Consider the following 27,985-nt stretch of genomic DNA (forward strand, 5'->3'; position numbering starts at 1 on the left):
CAGGTGTAGATTCCAAAAGCACTCTAGCAAAGTACTTAGTTTGAGATCACTAAAAGTCTCATCCAGACACAAGCACAGTCCCCAACTAAGAGGAATACACTCAAATGTTTACAAATCATATAATATAATATGTAAACTAAACATAATATTTTTTTGTTTGTTGCTTTAGGTCTCTTCCAACACAATTGAGGTTATATGAGAGACCGCTGAAACAAAAAAACAAGCAATCTAACAAAAATAGTACAAATGTAAATCAAAATCATAACCTAAAGATATCATAAGCTAAATTATAAATAACCAAGAACAAACAGGCAGAAGATTTACAGAAAAAAAATATCCCCTGTCAAAAATACAATCACAAACCAAAGAAGCAGGATAGGCTAGTAAAGAGAAGAAGAGACGACATCACTATCGGATCGTACACCCATGCGAACATCATAGGTATATGATTCAAGGGTGATGCTCCCATCCAACCACCCGCTAAACATAATACAATGCATAACAGAGAGATGATTTACAAGGAAAAAAATATCATCTCCCAAAACTATAACTATACATTCGACTGTTTCCCTCCCAGCCAAGGACTCCGACCAAAGTCAGGACAAAACCAAGCAATCTCATTCCAAGACAAAGACAGAAAGCAATTGAAAAACAGATGAGAGGGGATAGAAGACACAGCAAGTACCTCCCTGCCCACTATGGGAGGTAGGAACCCCACCCAGAATTCTGCTCCTAATATATCTGATATGTGAGAGAAAATGAAAACAGAACCAAACAACGGGTATGATGTATTACAATAAAATATTTATTTACATTAACAGATATGTTTCAATGACAAACACTTTGGTCGACAGTCATACTTGAGACTCTTCAAAAGCTAATCTAAGGGCTGCAACTGCCTCCTCTATATCATCCTTGGTTGTCTCCCTTCCTACTGATATCCGCAGAGCTTTCCAGGCAGTGGAAGCAGGAATGTTTAAAGCCAATAGAATGTGGGATGGTCTGAAAATGAAATTAAGCCAATCAAATACACTCACAATTAGAATATATAATGCCCACTTCAAACCGAGAGATTATGTCTGGATAGACCAGAAGCTGAAAATTAAATTTAAGTCAAAATCATTAGAATTATGAAATTCAAGACAGGTCTTAATAAAATTTGTGCATTCATTCTCATCAAGAAAAGTGTAACTAAAAAGTTTTTTATGTTAAATTAACTTATCGGTGTTTGGTACATCCTGATAATACCTGATTGCCTCGCAGGGTCACGTATTCAATCATTAGTATTGGAAATAGGGTCATTTTAAAAAATCCTAAAACAATTTGAAAGGGATGGGAACAAATCAGATTTGATTCCATGATGCTATTAATTTATTTCTAGTCTTCCCTAATGTTACAATGGCTGCTGGGTTTAATATTAATCTGGCAGAAAGTTTTTTTTGTTTGTTTTAGACTAGGCACAACAACACAATAAATATATGATACTATTGATACTGGCAATTTCATGCTACCAAAACTACAATAATTCTTTCCATTTATTATCATATCGTATCATTATTAAGTAGCAATAAGATTGTCCATAATATATTGCAGTAAAAATACTGTTTTAGAAAATATATATTTAAAAGAGAAATTAAATAAAACTAGGGAAGAAAAAAAACCAAAAAAAATAAACATGCATTAAAAATTATAAATGAGCAGCAATCTTATACATATTTTAACCAGCTAAAAGCTATCTATCAAGGGCATTCTTAAATTCATAATGAATTTAAGAATGCCCTTGATAGACAGCTTTTATAATTCGCATTTTTTGTTCGAAATTTTAAGCCATGTTTTGGCAGTATTAAATATGAACGCATTCTTCCTAATTGAAGTAGGGTAAATTGAAAAAAATAAAAAATATCTTGAGATCATCTCCTTATTACCAGTAACGGATTCAGTTGAAATTGACCCCCAAATTTGGTGATGGCTTTGATTTATCCACAAAACAATTTAACACATAATAGGCTGCATTTTGAAATTGGCAAATGTGATAACAATATAATAGAGATAGAAACCATAGTTATGACTGTCTTGGTTTTGTGTAAATATTTCAGAATTACCTTTCTTGACTGTGACAAGCAGCTCCAACACTTGCTTGAACACTTGGAGCTTTGGATAAAATTTCATGGCCTGAAAAGATGCAATAAACAAATAGGAAAATAAAGACAAATCAGGGAAAGACTCATAACTAAAACAAAAATCAAATAGCTGAGATTCATAAACAACCTTACTGTTCATCTATATATGTTCATAATTTATTACAAATAAAACAGTCGCAATGAATAATACCTTATTGAAATTGGTTATTTCCTCAACTTGAGTGAATTTGAAAATAACTGGAATTTTTCATAATATAAAAAAAATTAAAAAGTAAATTTTTAAAAAATGAATTTCGAATAAAATTTTTCAACATAGCCAATATGCTTCAAAATATTTTATTTCTACTCATACGGGACCATAAGAAACCAAATATCAATTTCCCACTCTGCAAGTTGTCTGTCAGACAGAAGTTGCAATCAGCCATGTCAGTTGACTTGGTTATAAGACAAGACAAAATCTTGGCTTAGCCATCAACACGACATTTTACTCTACTCACCTTTAAGCTTTTTCCCGATAAATGACACATTGCAGGTATTGGGTAGACGCTGACTGGTTGGAAATTTACCATTAAAAAGAACATCATTTCCAAAAGTCTCCTGAAATGGTACCAAAAAAGAAAAAAGTCTCTAAAAAGTTAAAAAATTACTTCTTGATTCAGTGTGTAATGTTGTAGGAGAACTTCACTATCTGGTTAAACGTCAAAGGACAATTTGGAATGAAGCTTTAAAATCTCAGAGGGTTTAATAAAAGAAAAGAAAAACAATTTTTTTAAAACAGATATATTTTGAACTTATAAATCTATGATAAAGGATTCTGGCAAAAATAACACTGCGGAATTGTGGAATTACAAATCCACAGGCCTTATGGATCTGAGGGATATTACCAAAGATTCCCTCCCTTATGGTTCATCCGTTAACTGATGTTAAAGAAATCTGCCACAATTACAATATGATGAAAATATACTGCTGAAACTAATTTTTTTTTTCTGCTTAAGAGTAAGAAAGTATTTTAATTTTCAGAATGTAATATATCTAAATTTTGCATTTTTTAAAACAATTAAATGTTTAAGAATAAGGTATTTGATAAATTTTACATTGAATTTATTGCATGTTGAATAAGAGGAAACATAGTTTTTCAAAGAAGTAGCCACCCATGACAACCAAAATAAATGTCATACTTTGTCTAAGTCCTTACCTTCAGTTTCTGTTCCAAAAAGTTTCGCATTTCTCTCATTGTCTGACCGTATAAATCAAGATTATTGCACACGAGTTCTGCTGCCTGAAAATAAAAATCAAAGTGTCAATAGAAAAATATATGGGTTAATATTTTCAAATATAAATTTCATGAATATCTATACTGGAATGGATCTCCATAGATTTAATTTATGTTCTCTTAAAAGTATTGAACCAAAGCACACCGCATGCATACTTTGGACAGCGACCTAAGGTTCATCAAGATGACATGAGGTGAAGCATAAAAGGTGACCCAAAACCATCTCAGGAAGATTTCAGGCAACTTCATGTATTGTGTTTGAGAAATCCTAGGACTGAAATTGCTTTCTTAAACGTATATCTGTTTTGTCCAAAGTTTGCTATCAACAATAACTCCTAATTTTGTTTGTTAAGTTTTATAAGTATTTAGAAGTTCGTCATGAATAATGGAATTAAATTACATGATATCTATATGCCCGAGTTTCACAAATTACCACGACCTACCTTTCCAAGCCCTGCAATCATCGGGGTATTCTCTGTACTTGAAAGGAATAGAACAGGATGTTTGAAAATAATTAAAATATGTTCATTAAAATGATTATGAATACTACAGTAAAACAAAGCTTTATCCCATGTTCTTACACTACCAACCCCATCTTGTCATGAATTAAATATCAACAATAAAAGATAAAACTGCTACATAATCCATACTTGTAATAACAATAATAATAATAATAATAATAATAATAATAATAATAATAATAATAATAATAATAATAATAAAAATAATAATAATAATAATATAAAAATAATAATAATATGATGATGATGATGATGATGATGATGATGATGATGATGATGATGATGATGATGATGATGATAATAATAATAATAGTAATATGATAATAATAATAATAATAATAATAATAATAATAATAATAATAATATAATAATAATAATAATAATAATAATAATAATAATAATAATAATTATTATTATTATTATTATTATAATAATAATAATAATATGATAATAATAATAATAATAATAAAGATGATGATGATGATGATGATGATGATGATGATATGATGATGATGATGATGATGATGATGATGATGATGATGATGATGATGATGATGATGATGATTATGATGATGATGATGATAATAATAATAATAATAATAATAATAATAATAATAATAATAATAATAATAATAATAATAATAATAATAATAATAATAATAATAACGATAATAGAATTTAATATCACTTTGACTTTTGTTTATTTTCTTTACTCTGAAAAAATTCTACACCTGTTTTTCACTTTACAGAATAGAACCCAAAGATAAATTTCCCCTTTTGAAAATATAGAAATAATCTTATTCTATTATTTTCTTTTTTTAAATTGAACTGATATTTTTCGAAAAGTAGCCATCAATTCTCACCCTGGTCTAAAGTTTCGCTCTTGTCCACCACCAAACAACAATGCGGGTAGGGGAGATCCAACCCCAGGTTTGTTAGCATAAATAGCTCCTATTCTGGGACCATAAAACTGAAAAAAAGGACAAAAATTGGAATATAGATTCGCAATTTACAACTTGAGACCTATTTATCACAATGTTATTATATTTTTTTCATCATATTCTTCACCTACAGCGGTCATTCAGCAGACCCTCTGCTTCATTAAATTACAAAATGGTCTCTTGCGAATAGCGTTTTGTTGTTGAGGTTCAGCAAAGGGCCTGCTGAAACAACGCTGTTGAGAAGAAAAGGTGCGATAAATGTAACAATTTCATCATCATCCATCGTGACTTGTACTCTTGAGTACATTGCCGGTCAGCTGTCTCCACGTATCACGATCCTCTGCAGTGTGCATGAGGTCAGCGTTGCTTTTAAAATCACTTTTGGCCATTCTTAGTTTATTTAAATATGTCATTTTCTGTCTTTAGTTCTCTTCCTTTCGATCATCCAAAATGCTACCAACTTTTCTATTACGTCTCTTCACCACACATGTCCCAGAAACCGAATTTGAGTGAAATTGGTTAGGTTGCAAGTCACATCCAGTGAACAAAGAGAGATTTTACAAGTATAAATAGCTCATAGATATAGAATTACGTTCATGAAGTAGCTCTATCTCATAACAACAACAACAACAACAAAATTAAAAATAAATCTCTCAAAGTAAAGGGATGAAAAAAATCACAAATAAAAGGGAATGTTAACTTCTTGTAGTATATACATAAAACAGTAGAAGAGCTGGAATTCAATATCATAATTGTATTTAATTGGAGATGGAATCTAGACAGGAAGGATGTCTTGGAACTACATCTGTCGTTATACACATGGTTAACAGGGAAAATGAAATTATACAGTTTTTAATAACTCACCTTGTGTCCAACAATTGTGAGATAATCCACACCCAGTTCCGTCACATCCACAGGGATTTTTCCTATAGCCTGGGCTGCATCGGTGTGAATGTAGATTTTATTAATGCCACCTATCTCTCTCTTCAGTGACCTTATCCTTTTACTGATTTCTGATATAGGCTAAGAAGAATCAAGATTTTCAAGTCAATATTCAGACAGCAAAATATACAGTGAAATCTACATAAGTCAACATTCTTAAAATCAAATTCTGCTTAAAGTCAACATCCTTTGTTGGTCCCAAATTATCTGTTCTTTATACGAGTGTGTTCCATTGATAATGGATAAAGTCAACTTTTGCTTATTGTCAACCAATCTTTCTGGTCAGGATTCTACCGTATCTAATGTGAACATTGTACTGCATTGCATAGAATTGTATATTTTACATGATTAGATTTTTATGTTATCTGAGGAATCAAGATTCTTCTATAATAGAATGAATGATGGGAATTTTCAAAAATTATTATTATAGGCATGGTGGACAGAAGAGAATTGTTTTACATGTCTTTTTTTAAAAATTGAGCTTTTATATAGCGCAAATATCCACTAAACATGCTCAAAGCACTTTACAAAGGGTCCCTGACCAACAGCAGCACGTAACATGTAGAACGAGACATGATTACAAATTGTTTTCGACAGAGACAATGCTGACAGCCAGGTACTCATTTTACATCTGAGTACGGTGAGATAATGTGAGTAAAGAGCCTTTTCCAAGGACTCATCTAGGTGACGAGCGAGACTCAATCCCAGGACTTTCCGATCTGAAAGCGAGTGTCATACCACTAGACCACATAACGGCAATTTTTTTGTTTTTTATCATTTTGAAGTTTAAAAAAAAAAAAAAGTCAGAAAAATGAAAATAAAACAATTGAAACAAAATCATGTTTGAGTTGTTGTATAATGATAAAACACAATAATAAAAGATAGGAAACAATGCATAACGTAATTGCATTCTCATAGAAATGGAAATGTATGAGTGCCTAATAAAGGCATATACCCCCTTCCCCCGGAATTTTCAATTTGCATTTATTAGTACAGTATATATTCAATACCTTGTAACGCATGAATCAAGAGCAGTGTGCCTGTCTCTGTTGTTGACAAATCAAAAGCTTTGTGTCTACATTTTCCTCTGTATGTATTCCATACCTGAATGACTCCTGTCTCGTTGTTTGCCATCATGATAGACACCATGACTGTATTGGGACGAATGGCTGCAATGACATCTTCGGGTTCCACACACCCACTGTCAAAACGGACAGGCACATAGGTCACATCTGAGATTGAAATAAAAAACCATCAATTTTTGTGGGTTTTTTTTTTTCTCAAGACTTAATTAGTAGAATCCAGGATTTCTATGTAAGCAGCAATCTATTTGAGGGGGGGGGGGGGGGGGGCAGGGGCGGCAAGATTTCAAATCCCCATGTTGATTAATTGGAAAACATGTGAGATTCATGATGCCACTGTACTCATATAATTCTATATGAATGCAAGAGGAAGACATTTGACAGTGCTAAGTGAAAGACATTTTTTTAGGGGGGGATCCTGGAACAGAAAGACTGAGATTTTGTGAAATCATGATTCTTTTTATCCTTTATATGATCATTGTCACAGTAAAGATTGTTCACAATTATCTTATTAAATTTTATTTTATTAAGAACTGAATTCATCTCACTCCAGTTATATTTCGGTAGGCTTAGATAAACTTTACCTTCTAATATTAGATCGTCTTTCCTTTTATAGCCTTCCCTCGAATTAATTTCTAATTAGTGAATACTTTTCGTTCTACATTCTGTCACGTAGCCACTTATTATAAAAGCTGATAGGTCTAACATTCGACACTCACTTTCTCTCCACAATCTATGCCGGACGGCCAGTCACTCTATTCCTATATATATATTGTAAGATTTTTATCTTTTGGGACTTTGTAGATATTATATCTACACCATTAAGACGCCGGAGCTTTTAACTTTGATTGTATAATCTTCAAGGATCAAACCCAAGCCCGCTGTACTACACTATAACCTCTTACCAATTGCCTGGAAGTGGAATTTTACGAGTCCGATCCTGTTATCAGAGGAATAGATCATCCAAGCCCATCAACTGCCTGGAAACGTAAACTTACGAACCTGAGATATTATCATAAGTTACGTAAAATATTCATATCTCTATTTGTAACTGCCACGATCACTGTTTATCTCTTTTAATTAAATTTCATCATTATTTTTATTTCATTGTAAACAAATCGTTAATTGTTTTTCATTTATAGTAACTAGTAAATTCTGGGGCCTCATTCTACATATATCTTTATGCATAGTCGAGTAGCTCTTTACTCACTTGAGACCATGACATTTTGGAGGGGACACATATAAAGAATTGAATTTATTTAGTTACTTATATCTATTTCATCTAACTTTAAAGTTTAAATTGTAAAACTCTTAATTGCCCCACTTGATCATATTTTAATTGAACTCCCTATTTACAGGATTAATTTTTTTCTTTTTCATTTCTTCATTTAAATGGAATAGCAATTTATCCATTCATTCTTTCATTCAAATTGAATAGCATTTTATTGATTCATTCCTTCATTCATTTATTCATTTATAAATTATTCATTCATTCATTGTTCATTCATTTATTCATTCATTCATTCATTCATTCATTCATTCATCCATTCATTCGTTTATTCACTCATTTATCCAATCATTCATACATTTATTCCTCCCTTCATTCTTTCATTCATACATTATCCATTCATTCATTCATCTATTCACTCAGTTTTTCATTCATTCATTCATTCCTTGTCCACTTTGTTATTATATCACTCATTTCATTTTGTTGTTTGCCTCATTCATGAATTGTTTTCAATATGTTTACATTCCATAACGATTCATTCACCTATCATCCAATCACTCAGTGTTGTGAACACATTTTGTAACTATTGTAAATCTTACGATATTTTATTGTTTTGTATTTCAGACATCACTGTTAAACACTCTTCAATGCCTAATTACAATTGTTGAACAACCATTGAACAAGAGAGAGGTCCCCGCCACGAACTGAGTTGGTAAATATATCCTTCATTATTCTCTTTTACATGAGTTGGGCATCACATAGTAACTATAGACATCGTGATTTGTTTTGCATAGTGATTTGTTTTAAATGCATTTTTGGCATACTACTGTTACCGAAAACCACTTATATATTATGTTCTGAAAAGTGAGTCTTTAAAAACTAAATAATAATAAAAGGAGTCTACTAGCCGTCGTGTTATATTTAGTGATAGATAACTTGGGATTATTTTGGCATCCTATTATTGTTATCACACTCTAGTATATTAGCGTCATTGCGAATAATTGTACACAAACTAACGACGAGTCACACACATTGGTGATACATTTTTCGTAGTAACATAGTTTAAAGTACACGCGATTGACACATTGTTATTGACACAAGTCATAATAACTCCGCATTGTATTGACACATTGCTTTATAAGATATAACGATAAAAGGCATCAAATTCAACATACATAATAAGTTGAAATAAGAGAGAGAGATTTCTAAAAATAGAACAGTTCATTCCAGTAAGTGTAAATAAATAAAACAGTCAGTAACAGTATCCTGTCAATATAATATATATAAAATATCGTAACTAATTTATTACAACATGGAAGCATATAAAAGATACTTAAGTCTCGCAAAGGACTTAGAAATACCCCAGGAAAGAATTCGTAGAGAAGAAAATGAAGAAAGAATTCGTAGAGAAGAAAATGAAGAAAGAATTCGTAGAGAAGAAAATGAAGAAAGAATTCGTAGAGAAGAAAATGAAGAAAGAATTCGTAGAGAAGAAAATGAAGAAAGAATTCGTAGAGAAGAAAAAGAACACGAAGAAAGAATACGTAGAGAAGAACGAGAAGAAAGAGTCCAAGAAAGGGAACTAAAAAGACAAATAGCTTTAGCAGAAGAAGAAACCAAAAGGACCCAAATGATGCTGGAAATTGAAAAAACAAAAACCGGTCATGAAAGAAAACATAATAATAGTGATGAATTTTTCGTGAAACTTCCACGCATGCCAACATACGATGAACGCTCAGACTGCCTAGAATCCTTCTTACACCGATTCGAAGTTCAGGCTAAAGGTTATCGTTGGCCAGAAAGCAAATGGGCCACAGCCTTGATTAACTGCTTATCTGGAGAACCGCTAAAAGTTTTCTATACCTTAACAACTGAAGATGCAGATGACTATGGTAAAATTAAAGACGCTCTACTAAAAAGATTTAGATTAACGGAAGATGGTTACCAGGAAAGGTTTCACATTGCAAAACCGGAAAGTGGAGAAGACTTTAATACATTCGTGAACCGAATTACTCAATTTTTAAATCGGTGGCTTGAGTTGGCAAACGTAAAACAAGACGACTTTGCAGGCCTTTACTATCTCACGCTGAAGAATCGAATCTATCAAGCTTGCAACCCAGATTTAGTCGCATTCTTTAAAGAGAGAAAGCCAGAAAACTTGGACAAATTAAAAATCTACGCAGAAAACTTTAACAGCGCACATCCATTGACACCCCTTAGCAGAACATTGAAGGAACCATACTACGCTGCTGCTGCTCAGAGTCCAGGTACACCTAAAGTTCAGTACTCAAATAGAACGAGCCGATCAATCACTCGGAACACGCAAGTGAAACAGGAGGATCATAGTAACAAACCATGGAACAAACAGTTCAATAGAGACCATAGCCGACCCTATCAAAACAAAACAAGAAATAGCACTGACAATAATACTGAGTATAAGAAAACCAACAAACCTATAATTAAATGTCAATATTGTGGAATGAAAGGCCACACAGCAGACAAATGTTACAAAATCGTGGGATATCCGAAAGAAACTGCAAATGCATCACTCCAAACCAGTGTAAATAATCAGACACGAGTAATGTCAGGAGAAAATATAAATGTGTATTGCGTGAAAGGTATGTCACTTTTAACACAAACTCACAAGTCAGGATCGCTATTTTTTTGTGAAGGCAAAGCTAATGGAACTGATTGCAAAATATTGAGAGACACAGGATGCAGTACAGTAGGAATAAAAGCATCTTTGATCAATGACGAAGACAAAACTGGAAAAACGGTACAATGCATCACATTCAGTGGCACAGTCGAAACCTTTGAAACAGCTAATGTGTACATAGAAACCCCATACTATACAGGAATAGTGGAATGCTGTATACTTCCCAACCCCGTCGCTGATGTTATTGTTGGCAATATAAAAGGTCTTAAAGACAACCCAAAAGATGTAAAAGAATGGTCATTAACCCAAGAAACAGCTTGTCTAGCAGAAACAAGAAAGATGACTAAGACAACAGAGAAGCCAATGACTATTTCTCTTGAACCACAACAATTTGACAGGAACACGTTCATTGAAGAACAGAAAAAGGACCCGACTTTAACTTCATATTTCAATATCGCAAACAAAGGGACGAAATCAAAAGTTGAATACATCATTGAAAAAGATATTCTGTTCAGGTTACATAGGAAAAGAAACAAAATAGCTAAACAACTGGTCACGCCGAGTATTTACAGAAACAAAATCCTTGGAATAGCGCACGATTCAATAACTTCTGGACATCTTGGGAGCTCTTCCACATTGAAGAGAATATCCGAGAATTTCACATGGCCTGGAATTACTAAAGACGTCCGAGAATATGTGAAATCTTGTGACACATGCCAAAGAAGAGTCGCAAAAGGCAGAATACCGAGATTGCCATTAGAGACAACCCCAGTTATTGAAAAAGTTTTTCAAAAAGTTGCAATTGACATTATAGGCCCTTTAACAAAATCAGATAGAAACCATACACACATACTAACACTAGTCGATTACGCAACCAGGTGGCCAGAAGCGATAGCATTGAAATCAACTACATCGGATCACATAGCTGAAGCATTGATGACAATTTTTACTAGAATAGGCATACCAAATGAGATACTGTCGGACAATGGACCCCAATTTACATCACATATGATGCATGAAACCATGAAACTCATGGGAATCCAACACTCATTCACAACTCCCTACCACCCCCAAGCAAATGGTCTTTGTGAAAGATTTAATGGCACTCTAAAGAATATGTTAAGAAAAGTGTCAGCAGAAAAACCAGATGATTGGGACAGATACTTACCAGCAATCCTATTTGCATATAGAGAAATACCCCAAGAATCTACAGGCTACTCCCCATTTGAGTTGATGTATGGACGATCACCTCGCGGCCCGATCAATATAGTAGCCGACATTTGTAAAGGGAATGAGGAGGACAATAACGAAATTATGTTTGCTTACGAATATGTAAGAAACCTGAAAGACAGAATAGAGGATACATGTAAGCTAGCACAGGAATCCGTCACTAAAAAAGCAGAGAAATACAAGGAATACTCCGATAGAAAAAGCAAGTCAAGAAAATTTGAGATTGGTGACAAAGTACTAATACTCTTACCCGATGACTCGAGTAAACTTTTAGCTACATGGAAAGGACCATTCAAAATAACAGCAGTAAAATCTAATGTTAATTACGAGATTAAAATCAACAACACAACAAAGACATTCCATGCAAATATGCTAAAAAAATATTTTGATAGAGACACAGTGTCGCAACCTATGTTTACTAATATCGAAGCTTCAAATGCAGGATTAATCATACCGTTGGTCATGGGACACAGACACCCGAGACAGAAAAACAAACAAAAATCGCACAATTGCAACCACCTAAGACAAAAAAAGAAGTACGCAAAGTACTTGAGCTCCTAAATTTTTACAGGAAATACATTTACAACTTCGCGCACATCGCGACACCGCTAACAAATCTGACAAAGAATGGGTCACCGAACAAAATTGTTTGGACAGAAGCGTGTCAGAATAGCTTTAACCAATTAAAGGCATTACTCTGTTCAGAACCAATTCTTAAATTACCCGACATGTCAAAAGAATTTGTTGTAAGAACTGACGCGTCTGATAAGGGCATCGCAGGTGTACTATCACAGGAACATGAGGGAACTCTAATGCCTTGCTTGTATGCAAGCAGAAAATTATTGGACAGAGAATCACGATACTCTGTAATAGAGCGTGAAGGACTGGCCATCGTCTTTGCTTTAAAGACACTCAGCAGATATCTACTGCTAAAAGAGTTTGTGGTCGAAACGGACCATAAACCACTCACGTACATAAGAAATAACAAAATGAATAATAGTAGAGTACTAAGGTGGAGTCTATTTTTGCAAAATTACACTTTCAGTATCTCTCACATACCAGGCTGTGAAAATATTCACGCCGACCTACTTTCTCGATTAGTATAAACACGTGAGAAGGGTATAACTTAACCTCCCATGCATACTGTTAGTTACCTCGCAAATTATGCCAAATCAGAACACACAAATTCGATAATTTTATTTGTAAACATGATGACCCAACTTAATGTAACATTGAGTATTGTTTGCATATATATACCATACCCATTCATGATTTGGGAAATCTTCTCTTTATCTATCATTGTTATGAATTTTCACTCATTTATGATTAATAATTGAAATGTCAATATTCCATTTACATTTTCATTCATTTCATTCAGTAAATTACCTTCATATCATCGACTTAAATCATGCTTCATTGCCATCACTATTGTTTATCACAATGATTTGTAATCACATTGCCATCATGTTGTTCATCATAATGATTTGTAATCACAATCTTTCATTGTTATTGTCACCCATTCATATACCTACGTTAATATAAACATTTCCATGTCTAGTTAATAAATAATTTAATTGTAGCACAAATCATAACAATGGATTAATGCTAGAGTATCATGATAGTAAATTTACTTCCGTTTGTAAAATCTATCTTTCCCATAATGGTTAAAGAGTATATTTTAAACGTGGGTGGGGGGTGTCACAGTAAAGATTGTTCACAATTATCTTATTAAATTTTATTTTATTAAGAACTGAATTCATCTCACTCCAGTTATATTTCGGTAGGCTTAGATAAACTTTACCTTCTAATATTAGATCGTCTTTCCTTTTATAGCCTTCCCTCGAATTAATTTCTAATTAGTGAATACTTTTCGTTCTACATTCTGTCACGTAGCCACTTATTATAAAAGCTGATAGGTCTAACATTCGACACTCACTTTCTCTCCACAATCTATGCCGGACGGCCAGTCACTCTATTCCTATATATATATTGTAAGATTTTTATCTTTTGGGACTTTGTAGATATTATATCTACACCATTAAGACGCCGGAGCTTTTAACTTTGATTGTATAATCTTCAAGGATCAAACCCAAGCCCGCTGTACTACACTATAACCTCTTACCAATTGCCTGGAAGTGGAATTTTACGAGTCCGATCCTGTTATCAGAGGAATAGATCATCCAAGCCCATCAACTGCCTGGAAACGTAAACTTACGAACCTGAGATATTATCATAAGTTACGTAAAATATTCATATCTCTATTTGTAACTGCCACGATCACTGTTTATCTCTTTTAATTAAATTTCATCATTATTTTTATTTCATTGTAAACAAATCGTTAATTGTTTTTCATTTATAGTAACTAGTAAATTCTGGGGCCTCATTCTACATATATCTTTATGCATAGTCGAGTAGCTCTTTACTCACTTGAGACCATGACAATCATGATGGCAGACTTGGCACGTGTCCATTGAAGCACAGTAAGCACTGCTTTCCCAATGCCTTCAAGTGCCTTGCCTAGACAAACTTCAAAATACATTTATTAATCTATACCAACAAAAAAAAAAAAAACCCAAAAAACCAACATAATTCTTAAAGACAAATCCTAAATAGTACCCTAATAGAATAAGAGAAGCAAATCTTATTGTGCTTTCTTGGCTTCTCTCATGGGACCCGATGCAGGGAAAAAGACAGAAAGAGACAAAGGGGGGAACGATTGGTTCCACGTTCTATGGTTTCATCACAACCCCTAATAGACTATTAATAGAAACAACCATACTGTATCGCTGCTTCTGATTGTCACTATATACAAGGTTTAGAAAGCCAGGACTGGAAATGACAACCATCTGAATAGCAATATTATAGTATTATAGCAAAGTGTCTTATGCTTCCAAGAATCCATGAAAAGTGAAGTGAGAGGACATGTCATGTAATCGCTTTGTGTGTGTGTGTGTGTGTGTGTGTGTGTGTGTGTGTGAGCGTCTGTATTTGTGTGTAATTGTGGGTGAGAGTGAGTGTGATATTATTATGTGAGCATTGTGTCTGTGTGTGTCTATCATAATAAAAATAAATAAAATTCTCTTTATTCATCCCATAGGGGAAATTATTCTCTAGGGTCTATTCCAAGGGAAGACTGAAATAACCTAGGCATCAGTCGCAGTGCAGCGTGCAAATTGAGCTAGGGTGAGGTGACTTGCTCAAGGCCACACAGCGCAGCAGCGGGTGATCGAACTCAGTACCTTTCGGGTACGAAGCAAAGACCGTACCGCTGAGCCACACTGACCCCCATGAAGTATTTATTTCATTTTAAGGCTAATGATTGATTGTGGATGTCTCATCGTTAGCACTGACTGATAGGCTTATTGTTATATTTATAATGTGGATTGTGATTGTGAGCCAAGCCTAACCTCATGATTTTGTTGATAATATGAGAAACAAAATATGCTTGTCTAAGAAAAAAAAAAGATACAGTAGGTGCCTGCTGCAGACCTTACCATTTTCAACCTGTAAGCATTGACAGGAATAAGACCCAAGCTTTACTGAATCCTAATTTGTGATATTGTTACTCCTGCTTGATGTAAACTGTAAATTATTTCATGTTAGTATGAAAACCAAACCCTACCTATAAAAAATAATTTTTGAAACTAATCAATCATAATATCTCACCTGCCCAGCCCATCTGCTCAAAATGTTTAAGGACGAGTTTGACAGAGTCATGTTCGATGTTTGATGTTATAAAATGTGGTTTGCCATCTTTTGCCGGCCCATCCCCTTGACATTTGTGGGAACTTTCATCAAGGATTGACCTTAGAATCCAGTTGTTGCCCTTTGGTGATTATGAATGAAAGAAAAAGTAACAAATAATGATAAAATGGTGAACTATCAATAAGAAAGCTCTACTTTTAATCAAAGCAACAAATAAAAAACCCAAAAACTTGAGCTTTTATACACAGCCATATCCACTAAATGTTCGTGAAGTTCTCTAAATAACAGCAACACGTAAAATGTAGAACGAGACAAGATGCCTGTTAGGTGATATTACAATTTTTTTTCTGAAAAAGACAACACTGTTAATGGCCAGGTACTCATTTTACACCTGAGTAAGGTGAGAGAATTTGAGTAAAGAACCTTTTCCAAGGACTCAACTATGCACCACTCAGAACTGGACTCGAACCCAGGGCCCTCCAATCTGAAGGCATGTGTCATACCACAATATCACACAGCCGCACAATTTGAATGATTTGATTTTTTTCAAGTTTTATTAGAGAAAATATATTCTGCTATATTTACTCAAATTCCATAGATAACCCTGTCAATTCAATTTTCAATATTTGATTTACAGAGACTAGTAAATAAACTGAAACAAATATTTTCATCATGCCTCTGAAGATTAAATTGTATTATATATATTTGTTTGTCATTGCTTTATGGTACCTAGAGACTAAAAAATGTTTTTTGTTGTGTTTCTTTAATTATGAGCTATCTTGATTTATTTCATTTATCTATTTATTCAATTCTTGGCTCTTTAATATTCTATCTTACACAATACAAGTTGAGGCTGCAGATCCATTTCCTGGTTTCAGACTAAAAACAAGTGTTTTATATTGATTTAATAGCACTTTTCATTTAACAAACATCATAATATAAAATGTACTCACTTCTGTTCCACCAGATGTAAAGATGATGTCTGAAATGTAACAGAAAATGATAAAATAATGCTCCTATCAAATTATTTTAACACTATTTTGATAATAAAAAGTCACTTAATTATTCACCATAATATCTCCTAATGAATCAAGGCAATGGGCACATTACAAGTTGAACAAAAGCATTTGATCGTATATCATTTAAATTTTATACACAAACGGCGTTCTGAAATTTATTTTGAAAAAAAAAGAAAAGAATGTAGGTTGTCTTTGAAGATGTTCAAAGGCAATGCCAGATGATCAATCAATGCTAAGACAAAATTAATTAGTAAAATAGATGATATCCACTTGATGCCAACATAACAATTGGCTCCTGAACGTATTAAATTTCAGGCTGAAAAACAAAACATCATAAGACTTTCTTTAAATTCTGAATGCCTTTATCTATGGAACAAAAACGTCCTCTTAAAGAATAATCTGATATATACCGAGAAAACCAGTTTTTTGAGGGAATGTCTTTTTGATGCAAACCTCCCTAGAACATTTTTCTTACTTTGTTAAAACAATGAAAAGAGCTACAATTTCAAAATAAACTTTACATTTTAAATTTACTTACCAGAAGGAGAGGCACCAATCATTGATGCTATATTTTTCCTGGCATGTGTTATTAGAGCTTTTGCAGCCTTGCCTGAAATAAAAAATAAAATTTGTTTTGGAAATCAGATTAAAAGGAAAGATATTTAAACGTTTTATATTTTTCATTTCCATGATTCAGGCCCATAAAGGAGAACAGATAGAACAATTGTTTTGAAGAGACAAAGCTTTGTTTTGGTAGTAATTTTCCTAGCTTTCCAGATATTTCTGAGCATTCCTAACGCTCTTCTTGCTTTCATTAGTCCATCTTTGATTTCATCTTCGGAATTTCCAATTTGACTTATCCTGCTGCCTAGATAGGTGAAATGATTCACATCTTCAATGGACTGGACATGTCCTCAGAATGGATCCGAGTGCCATTCCCAGGATAGCCCTCAGTTGGAAGCCCCCAGGGGCCACCTGCTGGAGAACTGGAGGAGGAGCATCGAAAGAGAAATGAAAGCTAGTGGTTGGTCTTGGGGACAGATGACAAAAATGGCCTCCAACCGAGAGAGATGGCATTCCACCTTGTCAGTCTATGTGCTGATCAAGCACCAAAAGGATAAGTAAGTAAGTAAAGTAATATACATTTATATAATATCATATTTTCGTTTCATAGATTCAAAGTGATTTTTTAAAAAACACATCCATTAAAAATTCTATTGACATGAGACAGGGTCTCTTGAAAACAGTAATCGCACTTTATTCTTGACAACTTTTCTTTTTATATTTTTCATATTACATACTTCCAAATCTATTCGGATAATTCCTGACTACCATACTCTAATTCTAGAGTGATTCAACATGGTGACAGTAAAAGTAAAAGACTTCTATTCATTACCCTCTTTGTAAGCACTTGAGGGATTTCCCCACGCCTCTGTGAGGGCATGAGTAATTGCATTGACCACTTCTGGATCAAGGGGTGTTGTTGCGTTGTAATCAAGATAGACCATTCCAAGATTTTTCCTCTACTGCGTACTGTTTTGAAAAAGAAAAAGAAAAATAATTTGTTTCAATATATCAATGTTTTGAAAAACACTTGGTTATTTCATATGTTTAACTCAATAACATTTTTTTTTAAATTGCTTTTCTTGAAAACATTTTGCATGTTTATATTATTTCCAAGCTACTGGAATGATCAAGCACTTTATAAATATAAATGAAGGAAGAAAAATATCCATAAGTGTAAGAAAAATAAGTCAAAGAATCTTAAAACATTCTTCTCAGGCAATATATTTCATCATTCAAGTATTTCTTTTTTGATATATTATATATATATATATATATATAATATATATATATATATATATATATATATATATATATATATATATATGATTTACTTATTTATCTTTTTTAACTTATTATTTATCTACCTATTTATTTTTCTATTCATATACCACTTATCTATTTATTGAAGCTGTTTTCATGAGTGATGGATAATACATTTTTATCCAATTCAACAAGAATATTGTGAATGATAATAACTCCTGTGAGAAAGGCTTAAGTGAAGTACATAAGATTTTTTAAGGCCAATTGTCAGATAAGATCAGCGTACGGGGCTACTTAAAGATAGAGACAAAAAAAAAAACAAGTAAGCTTGAGTAGTAAATGAACAGTTTGGCAATGTTAGTTACAGTACAGCCTCTCATAACGACATCCTCAAGACCAAAGAAAAAGGTCGTTATATATGAACAATCAAAAATGGCAGGGAGGGTTAAAGCACTTGACTATGGATGTCTTTTTTTCAGCCAGTGGCAACCGAAAATAAAAAAGTTCCATGTTTCTTCTTGAAACGACAGAGCCAGCCATCGCTTGCAGGAAAACCTGTCGCTCTTTGCTTGTCCAAAATCAATTTTGCCTGGTCTATAATGATAGGCCACAACATGAATGTCTTTTTTTTTTTTTTTTTTTTTTTTTATTTAGGGAATAATAATATTTGAACACCTTGTTCATTATCATTTCAGAAGTTCGGACAAACTTTATGCATGAGACTTGTCCACAAACATTGAGACAAAATTCAGTCACCAGCTCCAAGTTTTCCTTGTCGTCTGAAGAACACTTTATTGCTAAATTAAATATCAAAAGACCTCAATACAATCTGTGATGTATTGTCTGTAAGTCAATTGGCAAAACAAGCCAGACCTGTTTTGAGTGTGCAAACTATAATGTCGCATTATGCCAGCGTTGATAACCTTAGAGCTTATGACTTCTCAAATTCTAGCCCCCCCCCCCCCCCTCCCCCCTTTAACCTCAGCTCTTCAATTTCAGTCTTCTATAATTACATTTCAAAATTAACAAAATTCAATTGATCGCTCAATTCCGCTTGAACTACGTCAGCACAGCTGGATCAACATCAGCATTCACCAGCAGTCGTTGCTTTTTTTCTCTTGGTGGTTCAAGCCCATGCAGTTCTCTTTCAGTTCTTAACGAGGTCAAGAGGAATCCCAGGGCCCGCTCGGTAAAGCAAAACAGGAAAAAAAAAAGCTAGCTTACGTTGCACAAGAGTTCACAAACAAGTTAACTGCTGTGGCACTTGCTTGTGCAAAAGTTTGGAGAGAGAGAGAGAGAGAGAGAGAGAGAGAGAGAGAGAGAGAGAGAGAGAGAGAGAGAGAGGGGGGGGCGGTCACCAAATTATGGGCTTTTGATAAAATTTGAGAGTGTAGGATCTTTTATTGACGTTAGTCTTCTGACACGAAGCATCGACTCGCAGTTCGCGGAGGCAGGGGGTGGGGGAGGGTAAGGTGCGTGTCTGGACTCTGCTGAGTCTAATAATAAAATAATCGCAAAGCGCCTTTGCCGTTTGCTTGGGTAAAAACTGGTCAGTTTTATCTGTTTGAAGGTTAAAATATTTCCTTTGCTTACATATATACTTTTCTTGTTATACTGCTTTAGGTAATGGAGAAAAGATAGGATTCTTTTTGGTTACAATAAGATCAACTCCAGATTATGGTATTCGATCAGCTGTTTTGTCGCGTCCACAGTCCACTGCGATTTTTATTGTTTCGTAATAGTTTTTTTGTGTGACATGTTTTTATTCAGCTTTTGGCCGATCCAACTTTTGATTTACTTTCGATTCTTTTCCTGTTGACATTGGCAACGCTAGGAGCAGAGTCTGCATTGGTCTTGGGATTGAAAATAAAAGCATCAAAGATGGTTTTAAACGCTCGCCCAAAGTATTTCACCCCTAATGAAGTTTCAGTTCACAATACCACAGACGACTTGTGGGTTTCGTTCTTGGGGAAAGTTTACAATCTGACGCCCCTTTGTGAAAAGTATGCAGGTGAGTCTAAAAAAATGAAAAGGAAAGAAATAGATAGTGCCCAATTGTCTTCCACCGAATTCCACCCAATTTTTAATTAAATAGATTTTTCTCATATTATTTTCTCTGCAATTATTTAAACTTGAAGCTTACATGAACTACATTATACATAAAATGGGCCAATAACATCGTTATCAGGACAAGTGGCTGTTAAAGTTTAATGCAAGCAAATGCAGCGTAATGCATCTTGGTTACAAAAATCCAAAGCACACATACAGAATGAGAGACGATAACGGAGTGTACCAGCAGCTAGGGGAAACAGAAGTAGAAAAGGATTTAGGAGTGCATGTAGACAACAGACTATCCTTCCACCATCATGTCAACTGTGCAATAAATAGAGCAAACAGAACTCTCGGAATTATTAAAAGGACATTCACCAGCAGAAATAATGATATTATTAGGCGGCTCTACACTGCTCTGGTACGACCATCACTTGAATATGGTAATGCACCGAGGATATCACAGCATGTCGGTGACATGGATAAAATTGAAAGGGTACAAAGGAGAGCAACGAAGCTTTGTTCAAATTTGAAGCATCTACCATATGAAGATAGACTGAGGCATCTCAAACTACCATCATTGTACTACAGAAGACAAAGAGGAGACATGATACAAGTATATAAGATAATAAACGAGAAAGATAGAGTAGATAGAGAGCAAATACTACCAGAGAGCACATTTAATAGAACGAGAGGACATAGCGACAAATTAAAAAAAAGACAGGCCAGATTAAATGTAAGAAAATGCTCCTTTGGACTCAGAGTGACAGATAACTGGAACAGCCTTCCAGAAGATGTAATTAAAGCGAGGACAGTGAATGAGTTCAAAGACAAGTTAGACAAACACTGGCATTACAAGCGTTACCAGCTCCGCCCCAACCATGCAGGTGCGTGTAGATATATCAGAGATAGTGCAGAACGGGTATTACAGGCATAGCCTTCAACCCGAAGAAGAGGTATCAAGGTATCAAGGTATCAATCGTAAAGGGTAAATATGAATGTTATTTTACTTTTATTTATTATGCAAAATTATAAGTTTTCCCCGGGATGGAAATCGAACGAGTTTGTGATTTTATCCTTCTTTTCATTCTTTAAAATATATTTCTTAATCCCTCATCCTTACAGCAATCTAATGCCTCTGATTACTCTAATTCTTAATTACCATTTATTGCGCATAGTGCAATATTGCGGAGCGAAGATATCAAGAGTAAATACGCCTCGCGAAACTACAAATACACGACTTTTTGGCCTTCGTCTGGCGATAGACAAAACGCTTAGAAAATGAATGAATGAATGAAAACAGAGAGAGAGGGAGAGAAAGAGAGAGAGAGAGAAAGAGAGAGAGAGAGAGAGAGAGAGAGAATCGGATACTACTACTCTACTATTAGTACTACTACTACTACTACTACTACTGCTGCTGCTGCTGCTGCTGCTGCTGCTGCTACTACTACTACTACCACTATTAGTAGTAGTAGTACTACTACTACTAGTACTACTACTATTAATACTACCACCGCCACCACCACTACCACTATTACTATTACTCAGGTGAGTTCCTGGCTGTTAACAGCATTGTCTCTGTCCGAAAAAATTGTAATATCGCCTAACAGACGTCATCACATCATGTCCTACATGTTCAGTGTTGTTGTTAGCCATGGACCCTTGTAAAGCACTTTGAGCATTTAAGTGGATATTGCCCTATATACAATCTCAAATATTATTTTTTGACACTACCACAATTCATTTACCTGAATATATTAAAAAACAAACAAATGTCATCTTCAGGAGATGTTCTGATGAAACCCATAATCTTGTCAGCCGGGAAAGATATTTCACATTGGTTTGATCCAAAAACAAAAGATGTAAGTTATGTATTATTTTGTCTTTGATTGTTTTGTTTTTTTCTTTCTCTTTCTTTATATTTTCATAAATTTGTTTAGCCTTCTTATTCATCCCTTGGAATGAAGGAACTATCTGTTTGATTAACAAACAAAAGACAAAAAGAAACTTAAAAAAACACAAAAAACCCTCATTTGGGCCCCAATCATGGCGTAAATGTAGCTATGTCATGGGCTTTTAACAATCAGTGATTGAGCTGAGCTGATTTACTTCAAGTGTGTGACACGAACCCGCTAACTTCCTGTTGAAAGGCAAAGACCATACCACTGTCCTAACTGATCTACCCTTACCTTATTTGTTTATTTATTATATATTTTATCTGGATATTCTACGAATTTTTTTTTTCATGTGATTTTTAAAGTTTTCCTGCCTATGACTCTGAATAGAATTGATAAAGATATATGCAATGGCAATCCATTCACTGGCTCATATTTTTGTCCAAATGAGAGAGGTTGCTCCACAAACCATCCGTGTAAATCCTTGTACTTGTAATTATTAACTCAACCATTAACAGCGAGACTAAATTTTTCCAAGTCGAGTATTTGTCCCATTATTTATCTGGGAGCAACTACATACTCAACCATGTTTACTAAGAGAGTAGCAAACAAGTCAAATTACTTGTGCTAATCTCTAGATGACAACAGTAAGATTTTTTTATCGATAGGGTATTATCGAACTCCACATGTTGGTAATACCCCATAACCTTTTATTTAAATGCCTTTTGATAGCGAGTGACTGCATTGGTCCTTCAGCACAGCTATACAATCCATGGACCTGGTTTCCAGGTTTCTGTAGCATTAAACAGTCAGTAACAATTGCTTGCTACCTTTTATAAAGGACGCTACTTTAGAAAAAAAAAGAAAAGAAAAAAGAACTGATCCTACTCAGAAACAAACCTGGTCTATTTGTCTGTTTGTCGAGTGCTTTGCCAATTAAACCAAATAGGACCCACAAACATACATATTATTGTGATCTCATCTCATGTAGTTCCATATCTGAAGCAGACGTCGGAGGTCATCTTCCGCCAAGCTGATCTATCTCTTGCCAATTCTATTAAAGCAGCGCCACCTTTCTCAGCTTCATCTGTCCAAGTTCTTATCACTTTCAAATAAGTTATTCTTTGTCTTCCTCTTATTCTTTTTCCATTCATCTTTCCAGTCAAGGCGAGTACTTCCAAACCAGGGTGGCGGATAATGTGTCCTAAAAATTCCATTTGGCGTTTGATGATTTTTGTTATCAGTGATCTTTTTCTGTTTGCCATTTCTAAAATTTCTTCATTTCTTTTCCTTTCCACCCATGACACCCTCATCATTCTTCTGTAAAACCACATTTCCGCTGCCTCCAGTCTTTTAACCATGGTCTTGTTTATGGTCCAGCTCTCACAACCATATAGCAGCACAGACAGTACATAGCAATCCAGGACCTTGATTTTTGTTTTCATGCTAATATTCCTGTTTTTCATAATTGTATGCAGCTGGTTGAATGCATTCTTCGCCATACCTATTCTTTTCTTTATTTCACAATCTGATTTTCCATTGGATGTTACATTGAAGCCTAAATATTTGAAACATTCAACTTGTTGTATTGTTTGTCCTCTGCTTGTTATTACACAGGCTGGTGGGTTATTATTTTTAGATACCGTCATACATTCTGTTTTAGATATATTCAGTTCCAGTCCCATATTTTCACTACTCCTGACTACAACATCCAGTAATTCTTGTAGTTCATATTCAGATTCTGCCAGTAGAACCGTATCATCTGCATACCTCAGATTTGTTACATTCTTTCCTCCAATACACACCCCCTTCTTATGTTCGATATCTCTTAATATCATTTCACTATAGAGGTTGAATAAATCTGGAGACAAAACACACCCCTGCCTAACTCCTCTTCTAATAGGTGTAAAACTGCTTAGCTCGTTGTCAACACGCATTGCTGCTTCTTGTTCCCAGTACAAATTCCGTAATATTCTTAAATCTTTACCATCAATGTCCAAGGATGATAGAATTTTGAATAGTTTTTCGTGTTGTACTTTATCAAAGGCTTTTGAATAGTCGATGAAACACATATACAGATCTTTATTTACTTCAATACATCTTTCCATCAGCATTGATAATGTGAATATTCCATTTCTGGTACCCTTGTCCTCAACAAAACCAAATTGCATCTCCCCAATTTCAGGTCGTATTTTATTTCTTATTCTTAGTAAAATTATCTTCAAAAGAATTTTTGTGAGGTGGCTCATTAGGCTAATAGTTCTGTGTTGTTCACAATCAACTGCCCCTGGCTTTTTTGGTAATGCTATAAAAATGGATCGTTTCATATCAGTTGGCATTTTTCCTGTGTCATACACTTGATTTAGAAGGTTTGTGATGAATTCAATCCCCCATTCACCCAGGCCAGTCAAGGCTTCAATTGTTATGGCATCAGGTCCTGCAGCTTTTCCATTTTTCATGCTTTTCATGACGTTCCTAACTTCATCTTTCATTATAGAAGGCCCTTCCAGTTCTTTTATCATAGGCATTTCTCCTCGATTATCAAAAAAAAGTTCTTCAATATATTCTGACCATCTGTTTAGAATGCAGTCTTTGTCCATGATGGTGTTTCCACGCTTGTCTTTGATGCATCCACTTTTAGCACCTGATTTAGTTTTGTTTGTCACTTCTTTGATTTTCTGATGGAAGAATTTGCCATTTTTTTCTTTGCAGGACATAATATAGTGACATTATTCACTTATCCAGTCTTCTTTAGCTTCGTTGCATTTTCTTTTTATCTGCCTGTTCAGAGTCTTGTATTTTTCTTCCTGATTTTTGGCCTTTCTTCTCTCATTCATTAGTTCTAATATCTCTGGAGTAATCCATTTCTTCTTCTGCAACTTAAGTGTGGTTGGAACATTTTCTTCTAATGATGCAGCAACACTGTCTTTAAACTGCTCATATTTCTCTTCTATATCTGTTAGTTCTCCAAGCACTTCAAACTTGTTTCTTACTGATAGTTAAAATTTTTCTTGTATCTTCTGTTCTTCCCGGAGAATGTCTAGTTGGTATTTAGGTTTAGCCTTTGCTCTTTTGCAGATTTTCAATTTAACTCGTATGGGGCATAGCACAGGTATATGATCGCTGTTACAGTCAGCCCCCGGCATAGATTTGGCATACAAAACTGAGTTTCGGAAACGTTTGCTGATGAGTATGTAATCTATTGTGATATCTCACTTTAAAAGATCTAATAGTAATAGAAATTAATATCATTATATTTTATTTCATCTTTTGTTTTTATTATTGTGATATCTCACTTTAAAAGATCTAATCGTAATAGAAAATAATATCATTATATTTTATTTCATCTTTTGTTTTTCCTCCACTTTTCCTTCCTCCTCATCTAAAATAAAGATCCGCACTCACGTTGATCCCCAAACCAATTGCATCATTCCGTACTGCCCCAATGGACGTTTCGTGCACATCCCCCCTCCCTATCCTGACACAGACTGGGCCAATGACTTTGGTCGTCCATGGTGGAGAGATGAGGCTTACTTGGTGGGAATTCTGTCACAGAAGACGCGTCTCATCAAAATCATCAACACACTCACATCACAAGAGCAAGTCATAGAGGTAAGAGTTTGGAGAGCTTGCAAAAGTCAAACAAATGACTTTTATTATTATTATTATTATTATTATTATTATTATTATTATTATTATTATTATTATTATTATTATTATTATTATTATTATTATTATTATTATTATTATTATTTTATAATATATTCATAATAATAATAATTTATTATGATAATGATAATGATGATAATAATAATAATAATATAATAATAATAATAATAATAATAATAATAATAATAATAATAATAATAATAATAATAATAATAATAATAATAATAATAATAATAATAATAATCATAATAATAATCATAATAATAATAATAATCATCATCATCATCATCATCATCATCGTCATCTTTATTGTCCAACAATAAATGGCTTTTCATGGAGGTAAACGTTGCTCAAACAAATTGGGCTATAACACGATAAAACATTCACATAAACAGATACAAACACACATATGCACAACAACATCCAACATCCTGAGAGCACTTAATTGACGTCATTTCTAATGCTGAGGACAGCATCTATAAAATAATCTCTGATCTTCTGAAACAGACAGCGACAACTGAAATTTTGAAAGTCAAATCAAGTGAAATGTCCTGAATTTCAAAATCGCCACCTTTAACAGCTATCAAATCATCCAGGTCCACACCCATTGTTTTTTTGTTTGGTTTTTTTTTTTTTTGCATTTTCGTTTAGTTTCCCTTTAATTTTTTAGAGGGACTGATGTATCAACATGACATTTATATCGATATTTTATCATGATCCCAACGACGTCGGTATATATATCCATCCTTTATTGACGTTCATCATTTTACTCTTTTTCCATGCCAGGTATGTTCTGAAGAAATCATGACAGAGATCCAGGACCGTTACATGAAATACAACGCTCACGCTGGTAGCTACACATGGAAATACGATGGCAAAAATCTGGACATGCACAAAACTTTACAAGAAAATTGTATTGAGGATGAAGATAATGAATTTTATGAACTCAGCATGAATGATGACACATACCTTCAACCTATCCATCTTTATTTCAATGACGATCTTACGGAAGCTTAGTTTTTAAAATTATATGATCAAATGACTCAAATCTGTATTATGTCAGGTTGAAATTTATGTTGAAATTGAATTTTGAGTCAGAATCACTATAATCACAAAATTGTATCTTTAGCTAATTCATGAAATGACATTCATTATTTTGAAGAAAAATTATAATTTAAACATAAATTTCAATTTTCTGTGTACTGTACATGACGATAAATACTGATCTGAGGCAATAGCTCATGTATAATTATAACGTCAACTTGAATTTGAATGTTGTTTTTTATTTTATCACATGCACACTGATATAATATTTATCAAAGTAGTGGCAATCTACATGATCAGAACAGCCACGGACAGAAAACAAAATCTGTATTTTCGTTGAAATAAATAAATCAGACTTTACAAAAACATGCAAAAATCTTTATGGTTGTAAGTTAAAGAGTTCAACCAAATTTCAGCAGACATAAATGATTACTTTTGAACGCTTTAAGTGGTGTTTTCAATTTGGTAACAGTTCTACTATAACTATAATGTCTTTATTATGATATCAACTATTTTCGCCAATTTTCTTCTAGAATTTTGGCAACAAATTCATATCTAGAGGGAAAAATAATAAAAATTGGCCAATATAGCAACTAATATCCTTATTGAATCACATCAACACTCCAAGCCATATTGAATTAAATCACTGATAATAAAAGTATCCCTGTACATAGATAAAGATTTTCTTTATTAAGAAAAGGAATTGTACATTTTTAAAGCAATAAAAATATAATTTGAAACATGCATATGGTGTTTCATCTGT

General features: G+C 33.8%; 2 protein-coding genes across 4 annotated transcripts; one reads left to right on the plus strand and one right to left on the minus strand.

The window, feature by feature from the left end:
• Positions 1 to 782: 782 nt before the first annotated feature.
• On the minus strand, positions 783 to 20,300 carry LOC144970677 (selenocysteine lyase-like). 3 transcript variants are annotated; one of them, XM_078910549.1, is made up of 13 exons: positions 20,159 to 20,300; positions 18,135 to 18,271; positions 17,277 to 17,348; positions 16,673 to 16,701; positions 15,681 to 15,840; positions 6,923 to 7,050; positions 5,741 to 5,899; positions 4,799 to 4,905; positions 3,858 to 3,894; positions 3,337 to 3,420; positions 2,639 to 2,738; positions 2,103 to 2,172; positions 783 to 1,002 (listed from the first exon to the last, which is right to left on the minus strand). In XM_078910549.1, exons 2-13 carry the CDS (start codon positions 18,244 to 18,246, stop codon positions 855 to 857), a joined length of 1,206 nt encoding a protein of 401 aa, XP_078766675.1. In that variant the 5' UTR covers positions 18,247 to 18,271; positions 20,159 to 20,300; the 3' UTR covers positions 783 to 854. The 3 variants fall into 3 exon arrangements, with proteins under 3 accessions (XP_078766675.1, XP_078766676.1, XP_078766677.1); XM_078910550.1 differs by lacking the exon at positions 20,159 to 20,300 and adding an exon at positions 19,790 to 19,844; XM_078910551.1 differs by lacking the exon at positions 20,159 to 20,300 and adding an exon at positions 19,579 to 19,715.
• A 61-nt stretch (positions 20,301 to 20,361) lies between these two features.
• LOC144970679 (cytochrome b5 domain-containing protein 1-like) lies at positions 20,362 to 27,966 on the plus strand. Its single transcript, XM_078910552.1, has 4 exons — positions 20,362 to 20,576; positions 22,400 to 22,476; positions 25,903 to 26,121; positions 26,965 to 27,966. Exons 1-4 carry the CDS (start codon positions 20,447 to 20,449, stop codon positions 27,193 to 27,195), a joined length of 657 nt encoding a protein of 218 aa, XP_078766678.1. The 5' UTR covers positions 20,362 to 20,446; the 3' UTR covers positions 27,196 to 27,966.
• The last annotated feature ends 19 nt before the right edge of the window (positions 27,967 to 27,985 follow it).

The sequence above is a fragment of the Berghia stephanieae genome, chromosome 4, assembly GCF_034508935.2.
Source record: "Berghia stephanieae isolate SIO BIC M18660-M18661 chromosome 4, UCSD_Bste_1.3, whole genome shotgun sequence".
Taxonomy (NCBI): domain Eukaryota; kingdom Metazoa; phylum Mollusca; class Gastropoda; order Nudibranchia; family Aeolidiidae; genus Berghia; species Berghia stephanieae.

Bases quoted from the DNA above. Each gene is read 5' to 3' on its own strand.
- LOC144970677 (XM_078910549.1), bottom strand. From the start codon at position 18,246: ATGGTCTATCTTGATTACAACGCAACAACACCCCTTGATCCAGAAGTG. The intron at 4,906-5,740 runs GTGAGTTATTAA...CCTTTTTTTCAG, and splicing joins TCACAATTGTTGGACACAAG to TTTTATGGTCCCAGAATAGG. The intron at 3,421-3,857 runs GTAGGTCGTGGT...TTTTATTTTCAG, and splicing joins TGATTGCAGGGCTTGGAAAG to GCAGCAGAACTCGTGTGCAA.
- LOC144970679 (XM_078910552.1), top strand. From the start codon at position 20,447: ATGGTTTTAAACGCTCGCCCAAAGTATTTCACCCCTAATGAAGTTTCA. The intron at 20,577-22,399 runs GTGAGTCTAAAA...TGTCATCTTCAG, and splicing joins CCTTTGTGAAAAGTATGCAG to GAGATGTTCTGATGAAACCC. The intron at 22,477-25,902 runs GTAAGTTATGTA...TCTAAAATAAAG, and splicing joins TTGATCCAAAAACAAAAGAT to ATCCGCACTCACGTTGATCC.